This window comes from Seriola lalandi, unplaced genomic scaffold, assembly GCF_002814215.2.
Source record: "Seriola lalandi dorsalis isolate HSWRI2012SDOR001 ecotype SW California unplaced genomic scaffold, Sedor1 jcf7180002054767, whole genome shotgun sequence".
Taxonomy (NCBI): domain Eukaryota; kingdom Metazoa; phylum Chordata; class Actinopteri; order Carangiformes; family Carangidae; genus Seriola; species Seriola lalandi.
This window is the reverse complement of record NW_019525320.1, coordinates 1,375,005-1,397,301: the sequence shown is the minus strand read 5'-3', so window position 1 is coordinate 1,397,301 and position 22,297 is coordinate 1,375,005. Positions and strand designations below refer to the sequence as shown.

The following is a 22,297-nucleotide window of genomic DNA, read 5'->3' as shown; positions in this document are numbered from 1 at the left end:
GACGTAAATGACCTGTGCGTTGAAATGCAATTAATTTTACTGAAAAAAATAAAAATAAAACAAAAAAAACTCGCCGTCCAGTGAGGCTATTCATCTCTTGGTGTGAGTGGCGGCGTGCTAGCTCAGTAGTGTTGAAGTGAGGCTTTATGGAGACCAGCTGCTCTCTCATGTTGCCAGAAAACAACAAACACTGAATGTTTATGACCAACATCCAGCCCATCGACTCACCCATCCGCCTTTGTGGAGTAAGTCTGCTTAGCTCACCTTGAATCACAGTTTCTCAGCACTATGGTTTTACACTGTAATGTATCTGGTTCTTCATATAGACACGTATAGGACTGTGATTGTTATACTGCTTGTTGAGGATTCGCAGACCCGTAAATCCAGTTCAAAAAAGCAATTAGATCCAGTTGACAAACTACAGAACAGAGTCAGACACAAACTTGATATTATTAAACTAACATTGGACTGGGGATGTACACATCCCATTGAGACTTTACATTACATTATGTCTGCATTATCTCTCTTGCTATGTCACAGTTATTTAGTTTCTTATATATATATATACTGTATGTGTGTGGCTGTGTTGTCTGAATTTTCCTTTCTTTCCTGCTCTGTTCTTTCTCTTCTTTCATATGCTTTTGCAGAAGTTAGTCATTTTTTAACTCTGCCTCCGCCCTTGCATTCCTTGACCTCTCCCTCCCTTAATTCTGAGGCCACCTCTTCCATCAGGGCTGTGCCTCTTCTGCCATTCTGCTTTTCCATCCTTCCATCCTTCCCCCTTTCAAAACTTCTATCCTCCTCGTATTCTATAGATCATTCCCTCCCTATATTCAACACAGTTACAGACAAGGACTAATCCTCTGTCTATGTTCACCTTAAGACCTCCCTCCTCCCAGTGCCTCCTTCTCTCCCTCACTGTTTTTTGATGGGACCTCATCTAGTGTGGTCCAGGGTTTATAAATTAGGAGGCTGTGTCTGTAAATTATGGCAGTGAGTCATAGCAAAGCACGCAACTCAATTAAGCCGTATGCCGTGTACCAGCTTCCTGAAAGACAAGTGTGGCTCAATGGGTAAAAATCTCCAGATCGTTCCAGACCAAGCGGTGGTCTCATGGTTTCACTTTGTGAGTTTTTATTGTCCACATCTGACAAACAAGTTCTAGCCTCTTTATCAATAGCATGCTTTATCCCTCACACCACCCAGAGCAACAACAGAGCAACAGCTCCCTCAACCTTGCTATACAACCTCACCTTCCCCTCGTCTCTCACTTACCTTTTCTGACAGAGCCTCCTCCAGTGTGGCCAGCGCTGTGTCTGTGTTGCTGGAATCAGTCTGGAGGCCCTGAACCCTTTCCCTCAACCCAGCCAGCTGTTTGTCCTTATCCTTTAACTGCTCCAACAGGTTCTCGATCTGGAGAGAGAAGGACAGAGACAGAGAAAGAGAGGAGCTGAGGTTAGCAGCATACTGATGTGTAACAAACACATAACCATAATAGAAATTCAAAGAGCCACGGGGAGAAAAGTTTAGACTGAACCTGAAATGTTAAGTAGCATTGGTACAATGTGCCTAATTGGATTATCGTGACTGGAGACTTTGTGGTAATTTGGTACCACAAAAAGAAATTATCCCTTTGACCACTGACTCATCGAGAAGATGAATCTGGACACTGAATAGTGGGCTCAGCCGCTGGCTGCATTCTCCAATTTCCTGCTGTAATGTCTTCCATTCTGGCCCAGCATCTCAAAGATGAGCAGCAATGAAAGCCTCCACTGTACGGCTTGGGTCAAAACAATTATGGTTGCATCCATGAAGAAAATGGAAGTTAATTCTTTCTTTTAAGCAAAAACCTTTGTGGAGAGGTGTAAACAACAAAGCCACTGAGAAAGAAGCGTGCGGTTGGGGAGTTCCACCTGAGCGATGCATTACTCCCCCCCGCCAACCTCACCCGATCACTGTCACCTGTGATGTCATTGTTGTTTACCTGCTTTTTTCTGTATTGATCTGTTGTGACAGAAGATATGGACCAAGACAGCTCCTCCAGCATGAACACACAGTTTTAGTTGAAATGCAGTTTTCTACCAACAGCAGCACTTTAAACATGACAGTCTCCACAGGGCGGTTCAACAAAAGGGGTGGTTAACTGTGACAGCTTCCGTACCAGATTACCAGCGTTACACTAAGGGTTAATTCAGCCCATTGACTCTGAGGATTGCGTCTCTACATCTGCCTTTCTGTGGCTAACCTCATGTCGCTAAAGAGGTGGTGTAATAGCCAGTTGTGGTGCTCAACAGCCTTTATCTGATGATCATTTGCAAAACAGAACACAAACACACACAAGGACACATACAGAGGCGCACACGGACACACACCGGCTCACACACAAATACAAAACGCCTCAAGCTGTACCAAAACAAAACACTAGCAGATGCAGCTGGAGCAGGACACAGTGCAGCGCAATGAAACTCCAGAGGTCTACAAATTAGTTACAAAGGGACAGCACATCTGGTGACAGGACATACAGACATAGTGACTTGCTTGTGGCTCATAATCATTTTTATAAGCACACTCTGCATTCCTTTAAATGCTGAGTTAGTCTTGATGAAACAAAGGGTAGTTCAATTTAAAAGGTCGATGGATTCCCTGAGATTCCTTGAGATCTATACACCAGCAGAGAGCTTTTCTTCAGACAGACAAAGCACCATTCACTCACTGCTGCAACGCATTAATGCCATATTTGACCCAAGTGGTCCTTTCTCAGATCAGGGCTTGGGTTGTACAAAAGAGAGGCATATGCACTGAAAAGAATTCATTATTTAATGAACATGAGAATCCAATAAAAACAAGAAAAGCACTTCAGGCCATCAAGAGACCACATTTTAACTGAAATGGTGACAGGGTAAAAAACGTCCAGTGGGGAGAATAAGCTGCATTCCAGTCATGGGTACATAGATAGATAATGTCCAAATCTCCACAGCTATTTTACAAATGAATCCAATTAGACTGTAGACTTTGGTGTTCTCTGCTCCCCAGAGGGCAAGAACAAGGGCTTAAAGGAGCCATCTTGGTTTTGGAAATGGAGGGAAAGTGGCAGGAGGGGGTGGGAAAAAGCAGCCGGGACCCTTTGGCAGATCTTGATAGGTTAATGACAGTCATTACACAACCAAGCTAAAGGCTCCGGTAGGTCAGTCCACGAGCGATAGGGACATTAAACCCTTCAGGGAATGATGGGAAAGCTTCACACTACCAAAAGTCAGATAAAAATTTGCAGCAATTCATGATTGCCGTGGGTGTGTTAGATGGGATTTTAGGGCGGACACTGTAAGAGAGACAGAGGGACAGAGAGAGAAGCGAGGGTTATACTGGTTTCCTCATTTATTCTCATGTTTCTCTCATTTGAAGTAAATCGGCTGAAGAGGTACGATTTGCTCATTTTGGAGGGAAGTAGGCACTTGAGGGCTAAAACTACACACATTCTAACATTCCCGATCTCTGTATCATCAAACGCTGGTGAACCCCCACAGATTATACAAGACTGACACTGTAGCATGCTTATCTCGACCCACAGTAAACACGGGAGGAAGTACAAACAAACCAAATATCAGGATTTGGCCCTGTTATAGCGGCTCAGTAGCCTGACATACCTGGTTTTCCTAAATACGCACCGAAACATATACATATGCACTCATGCACACTCTTGCTCCCTGTCCCTGTGGGCAGCACAGAACCCTATTTCAGGTCAAATTGAGCATGTCGCCCCTGGTCTTAGATAAATGATTACATTCTTCACCAGGCTTAAGTTTGCTTTGGCCTGGTCGCACAAAATAACAACCTCTAGATGAAATATTTAGCCTCGCTGCTCGGCCTTCTGTCAAATTGTGCAGAAAAACGCTAAACACAACTTAAAACCTTGTACCAGTGGATGGGAATGAGTCACGTGAGACATGGATATGGGAAAGAGGGCGAGGAATTCTGTCAGAATTCTCAAACTGAAAACACACTCTCCGAAGAGAAATGCCTTTTGTGGACAGGCGAGGCACAGGGCAGCTGTATGCCTTTTTGGGAGGGGTTGGGGGGGCGGGGGCTACCTTCCAGTAGCTTGGTTGTTATGATGAGAACAGCAGTCATTCATTTTATCTTTCAGCGTACGAGGCAAACTATACTCCCGCATCTCTCTCTCTTTCTTGCTCTCTCACTCACTCACACACACACACACACACACACACACACACACACACACACACACACACACACACATACAGAGGCTTTTATCATTAAACCGCTGTGCATATGTCATCCCACTCTCCAACCACACACAACTCCCGCTGAAGTAGACCACCTACGATAGGCAGCTACCGTGGCTCTATGGACCAGGCACTGCGGTGTGGACTGTCTGTCTCAGTGAGTGTGTATTCTCTTGAGGAATCATGACGTCTGCCTCAGTCATCTCCCACGCATATGGCTCCCCACTGTTTACAACCGTACTGTTTTGACTCCGATAACATTATCTACAAGCTGATAGTACGGGACCGGGTTCTCCTCACATTTGGGAATCAGTTACCTTCCACTGACCTTGACTTTGCAATGCTGTTGACCATTGTAGCTCTGAAAAAGAGCTGAATAGTAAAGCGCTCCAAGTCTTTGGGAGGCTGTGGGTTGTGGAGATTTCATGGCTAGTGATCCTTAATCGTTAACAGCTTTTGCAAAATAGTAGTTGACTAACTGCCGAGTCATCATTGACATAATTATGTAAAAAAAAAAATAAAACTATGCGCAGAGGGGTATTACAGCTGTGAGTTTAAAAATCTTACAATACTGTAATGCAAAAAATATGCTTATAAAGGAACAAAGATGGATTACAAATGAGCTTTTGTAATTTATCAACTAGTGGGTGAAAAGTGGGCTGAGTTATTGTCATCAAATTGCATTTATTTATTCTGGAATATTTAAAGTGAAGGGTGAAGATTCAAGCAATAGCTGAAATACATTTCTGTGAAGTTGGAAAGTTAACAGCTATCAACAAAACAATGGGTTTCTGAGTGGGCTTAGAAACCCATTGGGAGGCTCGCTGTTGCATTGTGGTTGCAGTCTGTAGAGTATGATCATGATTAGGACAAGCTGAGTTCTAATGTAATGGGAGAGAGTTAGTGAAACGGTATCGGGCCCTGTTTCTCTGGCGCAAAGTCGCAATCTAAAAGCAGTTTGTTCCACAGCAGAACCACAAACCCGGTCGACCCGTCTGTCTTCCATCCAATCTAAGACCCAGAACTCTGTGGCCTCCAGAGGAATCATTTCTGCAGAGCACAAAGGAGACCAGCGTGGAGCGTGAGCGCCATAAAAATACGATCATTTGTATTTTTAAAACTTTTTTGGACCAATAAAAATACCAAACAATAATTGGTCGCCCTCTCTGAAAGGCTCCTCATTTCTCTGCGCTTGTCATCGCCTCTGAAAATATGACAGGGACAGTTGTAAAACCCAAAGATCCTGGCACTGATACGTATGTGCATGAATGCACAAACACATGCATGCGCACACATGCACGCACGCACGCACGCACGCACAAACACACACACACACACAGAGGCGCACACAAATACACAGAGGGACAATAACCACAAACTGTACAATATGTAGTAACGAAGTGCGTACTTCCCCAGAGAAATCTAGGTCACAGTCAAACAGAAACACGATGAAAGACTACACAGTGGAAATATCCCATCGCTACTTCAAGTACTTCACAATCACATACTGCGATCCAAGTAAAGCATGTACATATTAAACTTGGAATTTTATTATGGTCCTGTGTGTGTGTGCGTGCGTGCTTGTTTGCGCATGTGTGTTTGTTACAGTATACTCAAACACCTGCATACTGTTATCGTCTCCTGCCATCAGAGCTTGTTGATTCCCAGGTTAATAAAGGACTTCCTCCTGCTCCTGAGCGCTCAGCTGTGGCTCTTCAAAGAGAAACACAGTCTGGTCATGAAGCTCAGGGAAGACAGTGACCTTTTCAGTGTGAGGAGGGTGTGCTTGCACTCCATTTTACCCCTGTCCCACCACCACCTCCCACTGCCACCAAAATCTGAACACGATGGGCAACACTGGTTGCCTGTAGAAGCATTGATACTGTGTAAGCTGGCGCCCCCATGTGGTAATTTGCTACCACAGGCCAATTTATCCACTCTGACAATTCCTGAGTTTATTTAAAATGAAAAACGTCTCATGTGATACATCTTCACTGTACAGAGCCGGATGACACAGTAGGGATACTGAACTCTCCGGTCTCAGATTTTTCTTGTAGTATTTAAAAAGATTCTATAAACTACTTCATTATGAGTTTACTTGAAAGTATTACACTGTACAGACAGCTACTGACAGGAAACTACCAGCATTTATTCAAAACTGTGTAGTTCCCTTCAGATCTCTATAGACCGCTGAGTCATCTGCCTGGGAATGTGAGAGGACAACGTGACATGCAGAGACCTTTAAAGCAGAAAATGACACCTCTCCCCTATTCCCCTCGAATGACCTTCCTGATGTCATGCTGCTCTGTTCATGGAGTCATTACTCATCTGTTATCGACTGGAACGACGGAGCACAATGACTTCATAAGACGAGTGGTGCCCGAGAGAGGGAGGAAGTGAGAAGGGAGGGGTCGAGAAGCACGGCGCTCAGGTTCTGAAATCATCCACACTTTTGTAAATGAGGAAAAGTAGAGGTCATTCATTATTTCTGTCGCAGAACAGTTTTGATTTTTTTTTTTCCCCCTCAGAAGTATACAGTGTATGTCAAAGAGTGCAAAATCGTTCTCTCCAATTAAGGAATTAAATAAAAGCTTTTTCTGGGCTTTGATGTGTTGGCCAAAACTTGCCTGCAGAAGAGGGCTGGGCACAATTGCACAAGAACATGTGTTGTGCCACTGTGTGCCTGCATGTCTGTCTAAGTCTGCTGTGCTGTTCTAGCAAACTGAAAACAACCATGCAGAGGCAGGATCCAGTGTTGACAAGCCAAACAGGCAGATCTTTGACTATCCTACAGCCAAGGAAAAAAAAAAAAAAAAAAAGATTTGTCCAAGTGGAACTGGGAGCAAACGAAAGAGACAGAATTTTCTATGGGTTTCAGTACGATTACGAGGCCTGTGACTCTCACAGCAACTTCCTCCCCATTGCCCCCGACATTCATTTTTCTCCTAACCACCAGTGCCTGTCAAGAAATACAAAGGTGCTCTGTGTCCATCAGTAACGCACACATTCTCATTTGAATGCAGACGCACAGGCACATAAACATATACAAATACAGATAGACATAGACTTTACATACAGAGAAACAAGCACACGGAGCACAGACGAATACATATGATGACCCTCATTAATCACTATTCATAAATTTGTTTCAGTTTTATCTCGTATAAACAGACTTTCCCTGTATTTGTTCAGATACATGCGCTTGACAGCGTGCACACAGTGATCAATCCCAATCATTCTTGAATTAGAGGTGAAATCCCACAACCTCCATCACATTATCTTAGTTATCATAAATTCACACGATGGCACAATCTCAAAAGTGGAATTAAGTAACAAAGAACACCCACAAAGATAATTTTACTGTGAGAAATTACATCAAATACACCAAAAAAAGAAAAGAAAATAAATAAATAAATAAATAAAATACTGTTCTCCAGAACAAACAGTGGTCAAAGTATGGGGGTTTCTCCTTCACAAGAGCTTATAATTTAACAACAATTTAGAGATAACGTTAGCATAATTCCACTGATAAAATGCAACACGAAAGAAGTGAAACAAAAATGGCATGAAATTCAACTTAAAATTAAAAAATAAATGAATAAATAAATAAAAATCTGCGTGCAGATAAAACTGCAGGAGGGAGCCAAGGAATTCCAGATAAAATCTCCTAAACAGATGAGTGCAGCTGCTATCACCAGCGAGGTGGTTAGGAGGCAAAAGTTTATTGTATTATTTTAACTTTGCGTATGGGCTAAAACCACAGTGCAGCCTTGTTCTGCATAAATTAAAGCACAGCCTATCTCAACTGGTCACTGTTTGTTTTGTTCTAAACGCCTGGAGTCTCAGTAACCAGGAAAATAGCTAAACTGAGTCTTGACTAAAAACAGTCCTTCACAGATAAGGTTTAAGTGCAAATTCAAACACGTTAACAATTATTCTACCAGAATAACTGTCTCAACAAAAACACGTCATAAAAATATATAATCTGTGCTTGCACTAAACCATTATTGCCTACAAACACATTTAGAAGAAGTGAGAGCAACAGATTCACCAGAGTTATCTCCATAAGCTGCAAACATTCAATTGTATTATATATCACCCAAGTTGAGCACAAATGCTGTTCAAAAATTCTTTTTAATCACTCCTTTGATTAATAAAAGTGAGAGATTTCCCAAGAAAATACAGCGGTTCGGACACATCCCAGTTTTGGAAAAAATATTTTTCTACATATTTTCGTGTCTGTCTGGAAAGTCAAAACTCTAAAAACCTTTAATCAATCTTAATAACTGAAACGAAAATATTTAAGAAGCCTGATAAATGAGGCCCACTGTTTGTGTGTGTGCATGAAGACATTTGCATATGAACACACATGCACAAACAGGAAACCGATATCCTCGCTTTCTAATTCTGTAGATCTATTGTAACATGTGTCTTAGTCTGAACATACAGTACTGATCTCTGAGGAACAAACACACACACACACACACACACACACACACACACACACACACACAATCAGGCTGTGATTATTATCATGAATGTCAGGCCAGGTTCAGGCGATGGGGGCTGCATATAGCACTTCCACACATGACAAGCAGACGTTCTCCCCCCCTCCCCACACATTCCTCCAGAAAGTCATTCACACACGGACCCTCCACTGCATTCATACATATCAATTAGACACCGACACAAGCACGCACAACACGCAGAGGGATGCAGACGTGGACGCAGAATATGACAGAGAAACAGCGAGAAAGACGGAGCGAGGATTGTTTTCATAGAGAGCTCTCCTGGTCGACCAGAGAGACTCCTACAGACCCAGAGCTGTTCAATGAAGACAGATTGCACTTGTGCAAGCTGGGCTGTACGTGAGTGCAAGTGTGTCTGTGTGTGTGCCGGCCAAGTTGATCCACGTCCATGCTCTTTAGGCTCAAGACCCTATCTCTGCCCCCCTCAGCTGCGGAATGCTGCAGTGATTGCTGGGTAATTACCCTGACGCTTTATTCCTCTGCTCCCAGCACCATTAGTATTAATTCTTTTCTTTTTCTCCTCTTTAGAGAGAGGGAATGGGAGCCCTTTGATCTGAAAAGAAAGAAAAGAAAGAAAAGAAAGTAAGAAAGTAAGAAAGTAAGAAAGAAAGAAAGAAAGAAAGAAAGAAAGAAAGAAAGAAAAAGAAAAAACAGAAATCCTATGTGGCCACCCTGCAAGGACCACAGCAGCTGTGTGTCAACCTGTAGCTTCTGACCCAGCGCCGCTTTACAGAGATCTGGTCAGACAGGTCAAATACAGCATACAGTCATATGGTTCAACTGGGAGATCAGGAGTCAAACTGTGACCCATTTTCATCTGAGAGGGTTAGACAGAGACTGAAGTGCCTGTCTCAGATCTTGAAGTATGAAATACTAACACTGGACTGTCGACAGGTTGGGTCAAAACAGGTCAGTCTGAGTTACGGCTTGTGGCATCATCAGGATACAGTCAAGTCCAAGATCTTCATCAAGTCGGAGAGCCATCAAACATTTCTGATTTCTTGAACAGTGCAATTTCAGTTGCGTGCCTGTTGTGGTCAGGCAGAAGACGGACTTGAATAGCTGTAGCCTGACATATGGCCCAACACTGGGTTTGTCTTGACTGATGTGTAGCCTGGCTCCAATCAGCCAGCCTCAGGCTCTCACCATTAACCCCGGCTGATTGCTGATAGGAGAAGAGGGGGATACAAGGGGGGGGGGGGCTATCACAGGCTGTTTACCGGAACCTCCCCAGCTCTAGCGGGCTTATCTGTAGCCATGTCTCTGCGCTGTGATTGGTCAGATGGAATCCATTAGGATGAAAGGCATTGGTGGCCTCATCACAGATCTATCAAGATCACACACATGCTCACACGCAGGAACATACTCATACAGTAAAGAGTTATCAAAGGATCTCAGAGATATACAGCTGTTACACACACGATCACTCACCTGGAATACTTAACCTTGCACCCTGCAATGTACTATATCTAGCTATGGTATGTTTGTCACTGATTAATAACTCATGTGTCTCACAACATCCTCATAAAGGAAGGTTCAATTATCAGAGCACTCGACATTTAGGAAGCCAATGCAATTTGCTAATTTTGGGATGAATAATCTTTCATGACCTGATGCTATCACACATACAACACTGCAGCTGTTCGACCAGGGCAAAGCCCAGAGTCTGTATAGTCAGTTATGCAGCTGTACTTTACAATATCCTTTTGGTGTTAAACTACAACTATTTGGTTAGGGCTGGATATTAGAGCTGCAATGATTAGCTTAGTAGTTAGTAGTAGTTGATCAACAAAAAAACAACAACACGTTTGTTGGATGTAGCTTCTCAAAAATTTTTCACTTTTCTATGAAACTTTACTGACAAAATGATTAAGCAAGAAAATAACTAGCAGATTAATTAATAATGAAAGTAACTGTTAGCTGCAGCCCTACCTTTATCTTTTAGATTTTTTAACACAGAGACATATATATATATATATATGTGTAAACATGTTTTCTTCTAAAAATTCGAATTTTTCATTTAACAAAATATGGCAGATATTCTTCTTTATGCATCTGTTTGTAATGTTGTCTTTACTGCAGCAGCGGAACAAGAATTTTGTATAAATAAAACACAAGTTTTCTGATTTAGATCAGGACATTTCTGGCCAAAGAATAAATAAACAAGACTTAGAATCTAACAGAGCATAAGATCCCAACTTGTTGACCTTTTTTTGATACTCCACGCTATGGACACATTTCAGTCAGTACTCAAAAGTACTGAGGTTCGATACCAAGCTTTTGTGATGGTGTGTCATCAGAGATTTATCATATAAGTGTTTTAGGAAGTAGTTTAAACTGGTGGGAGAGATTGTCTGTCATACACATCTGGACACACTCTAAAAGCAGCATGTAAGGCTCATATTTGTCCATACACAGTACACAGTACACACACACACACACACACACACACACACACACACACACACACACACACATGAGCACACAAACACTATGCCAATGCTGGACTAATATTTCCCTCTCTATCAAAATGAAGCACTTCCCCTCGCTATCCATATGCATCACACTCAACAGTGCCAGTGTTGTTTTAGGGCGGTGTGTAAAACATGTGGGAGGAGGGAGAGAAAGGAGAGAGAAAGGAGCACTGAAGGTTGTTTTGGGAAAACAAGGTCAGCAAAAGCTTGCACGGATACAGTAGTTTGCGCAAATGAATACAACGTTAACAGTCATTAGACGGTACGCATCCATTCATTCAACAAGGAAGATGAAAATGGAGTGTTATTTCAACTAAAGTGAAACCTCATAAAATTATGAAAAATGGACCGACCGCCGAGCAATTGCTCCTCAGAGAGAGAGAGCAGAGCGGGGGAGAGGAAAGAGAGGAAATGTAGAAGGCCAGGGAACATCTCTATTTACCTCTATATCACTCTCACTCTCTCTCTCGACTTTTCTTCACAATCAAAGGCGGAGCCGTGCCGATGACACCAGGCCAGAGCCAGCGATGACACCAGGCCAGGGCAAGTGCTGAAAGAGTCTGGCAGAGGGTGCACTGAAGCCTGAGAAAGTCTAACGGAGACCTGCTTGACACTATCATAACTAACAGAGACTCTTGTGTACAGGGCATCCTCCCTGGATAGACACACACATGCAAACATATACACACATATGCCAAGAACGGCCCGAGCAGACGTAACTGAATCTCCCTGTCTGTGGTTGCTATAGGAAGGGAACATGATAGGGGATACTATACTTCCATGCACACAGCCTGGCTTTTTAAAAGCATGAATATGGATTGAGACGACCACAATGTTTGAACATGAATAACACATGTATGCCAAAACCACACCACAACCGGCTCTGCGTGTGTACCTCCCACACCCCTACCCCCCCAGCGAAAGAAAAAAAAAAAAAAAAAAGGAACCAAAAATGAAAAAATAAATAAATAAATCCATCATTATGCATTGGTCATGGTCTCACAGACCAAGGGCTCGAACAGAGCTCCCACTGTTCTGTGTTGTGATACGTAAATTCGAAAATGCCCGCACAAACCTAGCATATGCTTTTTCTATTTTCATCTAAAGACCAGTTCCTCATTATTTTTAGTTAAATTCAGCCTCTAACTATTAGGATCAATGTAGGGCTCAAAATACAGCAATGACATCATGGCACCATGCTATGAGTCATTGTGACTGTCCATGGAGGGGCCAGTAGGAAAAGATAAAAATCCTCAGACTCTCCTGAGACATAAAATAGGGCACCAATGAGGGCACTATATTGAACTATTAATTTCAAAATGGGTCATAGTGGAGATCACTGTGCTTAGCACTGGTCTATCTGTGTCCGTCTGTGTGTGAGAGTTACTTCTTTGGTATTTGAAGCATCACTTGCTGTATTAAAGAAGGGCTAAAGAGCTAAAGGGCACTTCAGAAAGAGGTCTAACAGATAAAAGTGTGGTTTACTAAAGTACTGTCTTTCTCTCTCAAGTGTTTTAATCACTATCTATAAATTTAAACAAAAATAAATGAAAAGTCAGGACAGTAAAGAAAACAATCCAAGAAAAAACAAAGAGGAAACGTATGATTTACTAGTCAAAGAACACAAAACTGCAACATGAGGAGATTCACAAACTACAGTTTGATACATCAAACAGACTCCCTGTTGCTATTTACATTTAATATTTTTTTTCAACTTCTTCCGTTCCATTTTATATTACATCCACATACACATGGTAGAGACTGTTTTTGCTCTTAGTTCTCCAGATGTCAATTCCTTGTGACTGGGATGAGAGCGAGTTTACACACACACACACACACACACACACACACACACACACACACACACACACACACACACACACACACACACAGGCAGAAATACATTATCATGCACCAGTTGACCTGTCATCAGCCTGTGGCATCATTACCAACACTCTGGGTGGTGGGGAATTGAACCTGTTTGTAGTGAAGATAAAAAGCTTGTTGTAATAACACACATGCATCATCTTAATCCCTCAAAGCTGTCCAGGAGGATGACACATGTCAGTGTGTGTGTGTGTTTGTGTGTGTGTGTCTGGTATAGATATTGACTCTTTTCATCAGTGGGGGAACATATACAAGAGATTAATAGCCCCATGAACTGTGTTTAGTTGACTCATTCAGAGCTGATAATTTTATGAGGTGGAGGCCTGCCACTCGATTGACTTTCAAATGATCTAAACTAAACCCCATCCTATTTTGTCATGAAAGCAAAAGTAATACTTCTTCACAATAAGGTGACAAAAAATATTCATAAAACTTTCATAAGTTTCTGCACTGATTTGCATTCAGGTGATCTTAAGTTAAACTTTGCTTTTCTCTTTCTAGAAGAGTTTCATATCAAAAAATCCCCCCTTTGAGTGAGGGAAATGTATGCTTGATATTTAGATACAATAAGTTTCAGGAAAAAAGCTTTATCCTGCTCTGGGAAGACTTCAAACACGCGGGGTTGGTCTATGTCTTTCACAATTGGAATGCAATAACTTATACAGTTTGAAACCGGGAGGGAAACACACTATAATTCCAAGCTACAATCCTGTCTTTCCCCTTGTATACAGATCTGTAAGTTATCGCCTCTGAGAACTGCTGGGAAACTGGAAATTTGGAAAACAAATCAAGCAGTGAAAGTCAAAGTACACAGTGTGGCTTCAGCGTATACAGAGTTGTCGAAGGAGACGTACTTTGTAAAGGAAAAGGGGATGTGGCTCACTCAATAGTCGCTAGGTGTCACAGTATTTTATACTCATTCTGAATTCCAGTTGAACAATGTCACCAAAACAGCATTTTCCTTTTGAGAAATATTACCACTGGATGATTAGTCATAACACATTACAGGGCTGGTTCGCCTAAATTACAAGAAACATATTTTCCCATGTCCTCTGCAGGTATCCAGCCATACGGATAATTTCTCGTGTTTGGCCAGTTTCTGGCGCCACCCAAATACAATGGAGATGAATGGAATTCCATTTGTGGTGCTCCCAGCGTTGGAAAAAAAAAAAACATTAAAAAAAATCTCTTTACAGAAACGATGTCTTGCTTACCCTGGGTAATCCACAGACCTGACTGTTATTATTATTATTGGAACTACAGCCTATTAGAAACTGTTGAAAGCATCTAGACAACTGGATTTCCTGGTAAATCATAATCCCAATCTTGTAATTGAAGAGGTGAACAACACTATAGTGTCCTGCTGTTGCGTGACTCATTTTTAAAGAGTCATCACCTCTAAGTCTGTATCTGTGTCTCGCCATCATCTCAGGTTGCAGGTGGATGCAGCCCTCGACAGCTCCTGCCAACATTAATGTTAGCTTGCTAGTATTAGCATTAAGCTGACAGAGTACAAACAAAAGAAGTTGAAGCAAAGCCCAAAATGAGGAAGTACAGATTAGGATGACAAACTACAGATGAAAGAAATTAGCTACAGCTGACACAGACAAACTACAGTGGGTGTTAAATAAATAAATCTGTGCACCGTTAATATGGAGCAAAGCCTATCAAAAAAAGAACATTAGACCTGAAGGTAGATTTAAACGATAGAGTCTGCAATGGTCAAAAATACTCCACAGTCACTTGATTACTTTGTAAACCAGTCAGTGTGAAGAGGGAATGAAACTGCAGCATTTTGTCACCCATTCAAAATAACTGGAGGGATATATTCATTTGAAATTGGGACTTGATGTTTGATGGGCTAAATGCATTTTATCATAATATGAATCATGACATAACAGTATATATATATATATATATATATATATATATATATATATGACAGTATAACATTTATGAATCTATTTTGACATTAAATTGAGCTCTGCCTTTGATGAACTCGAGATTACCTAGGTAACGGCTTGTGATGTAATGTATTCAGAACTTAGAACTTACTGTACTGTGATGTGAACAGAATTTAGAACTTAGACCTCAGGCATCATAATGGAAGTAGATTAGTAAGTTGTTGGTTAGAGAGAGAGCAGTCATTTCAGTACACTGAGAGCTGACGATTGGACATCCAGAAGCAAAATACCCATTGCACTTGCAAAAAGTACCCTGAAATTTCACTGATGCAAGTTTTACAGACCCCACCTTTTATGGTGGTAAGTAACTTATTTGTAAGTTTTTTTTACAGAAACTTTTTGACCTCCACTTCCAGGAGGGTTAGTGGTTGGTTGGTTAAAACACAAATCCAATAATCAATGCAAGTTCTCACTGATATAGTAAAATGGAATATAAAAACTACACATTACTAATGCTGTATTTTTGTCATTCCAGATGATTCCCTATGTGCCGTATGCGCTTCAGCAACAACAGGAAGCACAGGACACAGGGATGAACTGGCTGGAGCGAAATGCCCAGCAGTTTCATACAGAGATCCCTCTGGACTATGTGGCTAACTGTCTCTACCAGGATGGATGGATCAAGGAGAACAATGAGGTAATGCAGCTATATTAAAATGAAGTGATATTTAGTCTTGATGTCTTTGTATGATTGTGTACTTGTTAAAGTTTATTAAGTTAAGATTTAAGGAAAAGCGTAGAAATTATTTCAAAGAATTCATATTACTCATATGTAGGACTGCACAGTACTGATACAAGTGACCAAAAAGTATCTCTATCTATCTATCTATCTATCTATCTATCTATCTATCTATCTATCTATCTATCTATCTATCTATCTATGTTTGCTGTAGCTCACATACTTGCTGATCAGCAGAGTAATGCTGTCACCACACATTTTACATACAGTGTAGTACAGCTTTCCAAAGTTTGGCTACCACTGTGATTTTTAGGTATTAGCATATTTCCTGTCTGTTGATTAGTTTTTAAGACAAAACAACAGTTACACTGCAAACCAGTGGAAGGTTTTCTTTATGGTCAGGTGGGAGGGGCATACAATATATATATAAACCTTCACTTTGCTGCCAAACTATTTAGTGGTCAAATGAAAGCTAAATACCAGACTTGATGATGTTAGTTGTGGTTTTGGATGTGAATAAATACATTTTTCATTAGAATTGTAGGGACGATCTATAATACCAACAGTTAACAGGATGCTAACTTTCTTTTTTTTTTTATATAGAACCAAAGTTAGGGAAGAATTAAAATGTTTACTAGACTAAGGTGCACTGAATATACAGTAAACTTCTACCAGCATTAAAATGTCAAGATGATGAATTAAAGTGTCCAAATGAGTTATTTGAGCTTTGGCTGACAGCAAAGACTACATTGTGCCAAAATCTGAGAACTGCAAATCTAATTTAAGATTCTACATTCAGGTCATGCTCAACACAGATGATTTGCTGGACGTAGGATCAGCATCACTGTTGAAGAACAAGCCGTCACCCTTTAGTTAAGAAATGCATCCTTGGCATTTAGATTTGTGTCTCAGGAGAACTTCACACATCCTGCAATGACTTCGAACACACCCAGAGCTTGTCGGTGTATTTTACAATAAGCCAGCAGTAACTTATAGAGTCTGAAGCCCAGAAAGGAAACAAGCTTTGACTCTTAGCTCCACTCCTGCCTTTCCCCTGGGACACAGCACTGTAAGTTATAGCCCCCAGGGACTGTTGGGAAATAGGAAGCTTGGAAAACCAATCAGATTTCAGTCAGTGTATACAGTGTGGCTAATGGAGTGAAACACCTGTCGTTTCACATTGTAAAATACTTGCCTGTTTATTCATTCAAATATAACTTCTTCTGCCATTCATTTTACGTTAATACATATAAGAAACAGGGTCATAATATTAAAGACACACATTTGTTTTATGTTTTAGCCTTTTTACTACAAGTAATGTATACTTAATTTTACTGGTGACCATTTTCAAAGGTGTGCTGTATCACTGCTTGCTTTTTGGATTGGAGAGTGACAATATGTCTTAGGTGCCATAGAGAGAAAAAGAGGATAAAAGGGGGGAAACACAGAGTGAGAAAGAGCCTTTCTGCAAAGCCACAGACAAACAAATTTCAGTGATGAAACAAAAACTGGCGAGAGAAACCAACCATCAACACAACCTCAAACAACTCAAACAAAATAGCAGAGCCATCGTCCAAACTAATCTCACAAAATGGCAACAAAGGGATTACAGTAACCCGGCACAGCTGCACACAGAAATGGAATAAAAAATCTTTTTTAAATTACACAAATAATTACTTTTTTACTTTTTAATGTAAACTATAAACTTCCAACCAAATCCTGCAAATTGTAGCCAATAGCAAACATTTCATTTCTAAAAATAAAGTTCACATTTGACATGAATGAAATGCCAGAAAGCAGAGGGGCCCCATTCATCAGCTACAAACAAGCTTATTAAGTGCCTTGAATAAAGAGCTATAGGTGGGACCAATGGGAGTATAGCAAAGTATAGGGTGCACATAAAGGTCATCTTTTTAACTTCTCACACAAAAACACCTGGGGGTCACATAAACATAAAAATGTATTTGAACATATTCACGCACACATACACTCACACAGATTGATGGCACCGCATTTGACCTTTGGAGCCCTTGTTCATTAAACTCAGCAAGGGGGAGGGCGGGAGGAGAGAGAGGGAGATCTAATTTGAGGACATGAGAGGAAACAAGGAAGTTGAGAGGGGACCTTTATGTGTGTGTAATTGGTCTGCAGAGGAATTGCCAACATGCACACCACAGGTGGCCACAGGCCCTGTCTAAATAGCTAACCTTATAAAAGTCATTAAGGCCTCTGAGACATGCCATGCGAGTAGGTGTGTGTGTGTGTGTGTGTGTGTGTGTGTGTGTGTGTGTGTGAGAGAGAGAGAGAGAGCAGGTGTGGATATATATTCACCATATGTGAGGGTAATCGACTGTGAGTAGCAGATCTCGCTACATACACATTCCATGATAAATATAACAAACTGTCTATTCCATCTATCCACACTGCCAGTTGCATAATCATGTGGCCAGAACCAGTACAGATAATTCATTGCCAATATAGCTGGTTAAAGAGGGAAAGTCACATGACAGTCAGACAAACCTGTCACTGATCAAATATGTTTACCTACAAAAATGTAATTCACTGAGAAATAGTTTTGCCTGCCAAATGTAGAAGGAAAGAAACAGTTATGCTATGCTATAAGTAAACCTAATCCTAACTATAAACAGCACACAGCTAAGTTTGTTAAAGTAGTATTACCTGATATATTTTCCCAAATGGGGGCAGATGAACAAACTGCAAACACTACAAAGATATGTTATGACCTTAATCCGGAGAACTTTTTTAGGAAAGAGATGCATATTTGCACAAACAGCAGACACAGAGCAACAGTAGCATTCATACGGAACTGTTTTTTTCTTTCAACCCGACAAATGTGACACTGATATGAGAGCAGTGAGAGTGAACCAAAAAAGTAATGTTCCAGGATTTTGAACTAGTAAATGATCTGGCCTCTCTACTAGATGTAGACTCTGTCACACTTTCCTTTAAAAGAAGTTAAACCAACTTAGAGGGAATTTCTTTGATATGTACTTTAGGTATTGCTAGAGTAGATGCAGGACTTACAGAAACTGTATGATGCCGTAGTCAGCTGGGTTCACTTACCTTCTTCTGCAGGACATTGACCTTCCTTTCCTTGACGTCCAGCATGTCCTTCATGTCTCTGATCTCTCCTGTTAGTGTGCTCTTTTCATCAGTCAGGTCCTGCAGCTGCTTGGTCTTCTTGGTCAGGAACTGCTCCTTCTCCTCCAGACGCACCCGCAGAGCATCAACCTAGAATAGACCAAAAGAAGTGCAGATAGTTCAGATTAGAAGTCAATAGGGAGTTACACTGACATATATTCAGGCACAGTTTGAAATGGAGCTGCTGTATATGACAAAGGCTTATACTAATAGACATGGCAGCATAAAGAGAAAAGGTGAAATAAGAGTCAGAATGGGTGATATATAAACCCAATATTCATAGTTTATCCGGACAGGCAGATGGACAGATAAGCACATATGATCAAAGTCATTTGTAATAGATGTTTTAGAAGGAAGCAGACCATGAAAAACAGGAACAAACATACAAAGAAATACACAAAAGAGATCAGGAAAGCTGACACCATTTTTTTTTTTCCAGTTCTCAGTCAGGTGGCCCATATGTTATTATTCAGTCCTGGAACTGACATGGCTCAACACATTTACTTGTTGACATTTGGAAGTAGTAAAAGTTCAGCTTTGACCTAATGTCCATAATATGAACCACTGTGGACTGATGCAGTAAAAATGTGTGTGAGAGTGAGAAGGAGCCTGGAGCACATCCCATCATTTGTTACTGAGAGTGTTGTATGATTGGGCCAGCGCTGCCACAGATCAGACTGCTCACACACTTCACACTCACACATTAAAAATCCTCCATATCTGGCTGTGCACAGTAAGATGAGTGATATCTGAGCTCACTCCAGAACTTCTTATTGGACATATATCAGTGTTCAGCTGCACCGCCTACAGTCACACACACACACACACATATGCACACAAACCCATACATACACACACTCAGCTGGCTGTCAAGAACAGACTATGTGCTCCTCTGTTGCTCTTCAACACCTGATTACATTTCCAGCACTTTTTTGCCGTTGCACAATGAGTGAACCCATTTGAACCTCATTTTAAGATGTGCATGTGTGTTTTATATGAATTCAAGACACACACACACACACACACTTAGATAACGGGAAGCAGTAAGAGAGGGCTTGTTAACAGTTGTTTAACAAGTGTTACTTGGACACAGAGGGGACGGTTTGAGAACACTTAAGGCACAGGGTCTGTTGTGCTCTCCGACTTATTTCTTAACTATTTCACATGGCTCATAAGGTGATTCATTAAAGGAGAGAGTATGTTGGAGCGACTGACAGAAACTTGCTAAGTATATTAACTCAAGTACTGTAACTAAGTACAATTCTGAGGTACATGCCAGGGATCAACCAATATGGTTTTTCCCATACCGATCACTAGTATTCAAGAAGACCGATAGCTGATATTTGGAACTGTCCAGGTGTTTCTATTATTTTGTCCACTCCCATTTATATCAATATCAAGGCAGGCAAAATAACACAAACACCTCTGTATAATGTAGTACAGCTCAACTGCTCCACACATTACATCCTCCAAAAGGATCGTAGAGTTGAATCAACAAGTGTCTAAAACTATTTTATTGAACATTATAATCTTCATGGAGGATTTACTGCAGGACTGTTGTATAAGACTGCATCAGGTTTAGCTAGACGTTCCTAATAAATTGCCAACTGAGTGTACTGTATATTAGTAATTATCAGTTGTATGCACAGGCTGCAAAGTGCCTGACTGGAGTTGACTTGTTGCTTTCGGCGCTGTTCTCACCTGGAACTGATACACCTCGTAAGCTAAAGATGTTCTTTAATTTAATAGTTTTATCATATAGTATTATTATCACCATGTGTTACCCCTACCCCCTTTTGAAATGTAAAGCAGCTACATGTTTATTCAGAATACACATTAACCAACTTACTTTGTTCTTTGATCAGAGTACATTTTTACAGTGATTTTACTTAAATCAAACAGTAGAGAGTCACCCTTCACGTGCTGCAGTCAATGTAGTGTGTCACCTTCTGTTAGCTGGAGTTTCTGTTGCTGGTAGTTTATTGCTGCTCTTTCTTAACACAGTTAATGTTGCTCTTTTCTTCATTACAGTGACTAACTACGCACTGGTCATTTACATTTACACTAGTTCTGCTTCAGCACTCACAGCTCTCTGCTCCTTTCACTAATTCAGCAGTTGTTTACACGCTGTTCATCTATGCTAGTTACTTTAGCTTAGCAGTTAGCGCTAGCTTATCTGTCTCTCTCGCTCGGTGTGTCTTGGATCAACAGATGAACCTGTTCATCAGAGTGTGGTGTTGTTGTAACTTCAGTGTACAGGTTGTGATGTTTATTACAACTTTAACGATGTCTGCTACCTTACCTTCGACACACAGCTCTGCTCGTTAACCGCAGCTGCTCTCGTCTCTGCCCGTTTGTGTACACTGCAGCCTTCAGCGTTGATAGGCTATTACTCATGATGTGTAACAGATCAGATGGTCATTACTCCAGACAGTGACTACACACAGGGACCGGCAGCTGCGTCAGAGCCACAGTAGCAATTAAAAAAAGATAAAAAAAAAAAAAAAATCGGATAATCTGAAAAATGCTCAATACTGCACTTTTGAGTATTTTACTTTAGGGGAAAAGAGTAAAATACAAATTTAGACTAAATTTATTAGAGTAAAAAACTGTACTTTTTACTCTACTACAGTTCATTTATTCGACAGCTATGAGAGTTACAAACCTAAATTTAGCATATAAAATGTGATGTTATACTGCAAGCATAGCATAACATCCTACATTGTCTCTCCGTAATTCAAAAACACATAGTCCAGCACCTGTGATACTCTATGCTCTTATGTACTTGAACTTTTACTTGGAAAAAATAAAAATAATAACAAATAACACAACAATATACTGACAACACAATTGGGAAGGACAGCTATCTTGGACCACACTTAATAGTGCCTATCTGCTTGCATGTGTGTGTGCGTGCACCATGCAGGCCCTCAGAGACACAGAGGCCTCCTCTCAAGTAGCAGCATTAGAAGCAGTCCAGGACCCCCAGGTGTAAGATGGTGAAGTATTTATCTCATATTGCTTCTCTGGCAGACAACCAGAGTCTAATACTGAGCCCTGCTCTGTCCTCCTCCGCTCCACACTGGCTGGCACACACACAAACGCACACTAGTGACACCACTAATCCTTTGTACGTACAGTACGTTAGTGCCCGCACATTATCGTGCGCTGATGCCCATGTGCTGCTGCAGAACTGTGTGTGCAGGCGCATGTGTGTTTGTCACTGTGTGTATGAGACAGAGGAAGAGAATGCCCCCCGCCACCCCCTCCCCTTTATAACCCCACCTGGCAAGGAGCAATTTAGCAAGAATGTAGCAGAGAGGCCTAACAGGAAATCCCTGCTGTCTCACCTGCACTG

At 41.1% G+C, this 22,297-nt stretch overlaps 1 protein-coding gene across 1 annotated transcript in view; it reads right to left on the bottom strand.

The window, feature by feature from the left end:
• The window catches only part of LOC111669049 (ERC protein 2), a 147,464-nt gene that overhangs the window by 94,478 nt on the left and 30,689 nt on the right, over positions 1-22,297 (bottom strand). The window contains exons 8-9 of the mRNA XM_087179000.1: positions 18,862-19,029; positions 1,276-1,413 (exon numbers count right to left, since the gene is read on the bottom strand). Coding sequence (XP_087035126.1) covers positions 1,276-1,413; positions 18,862-19,029 — 306 coding nt within the window. The remainder of the gene's footprint in view (positions 1-1,275; positions 1,414-18,861; positions 19,030-22,297) is intronic.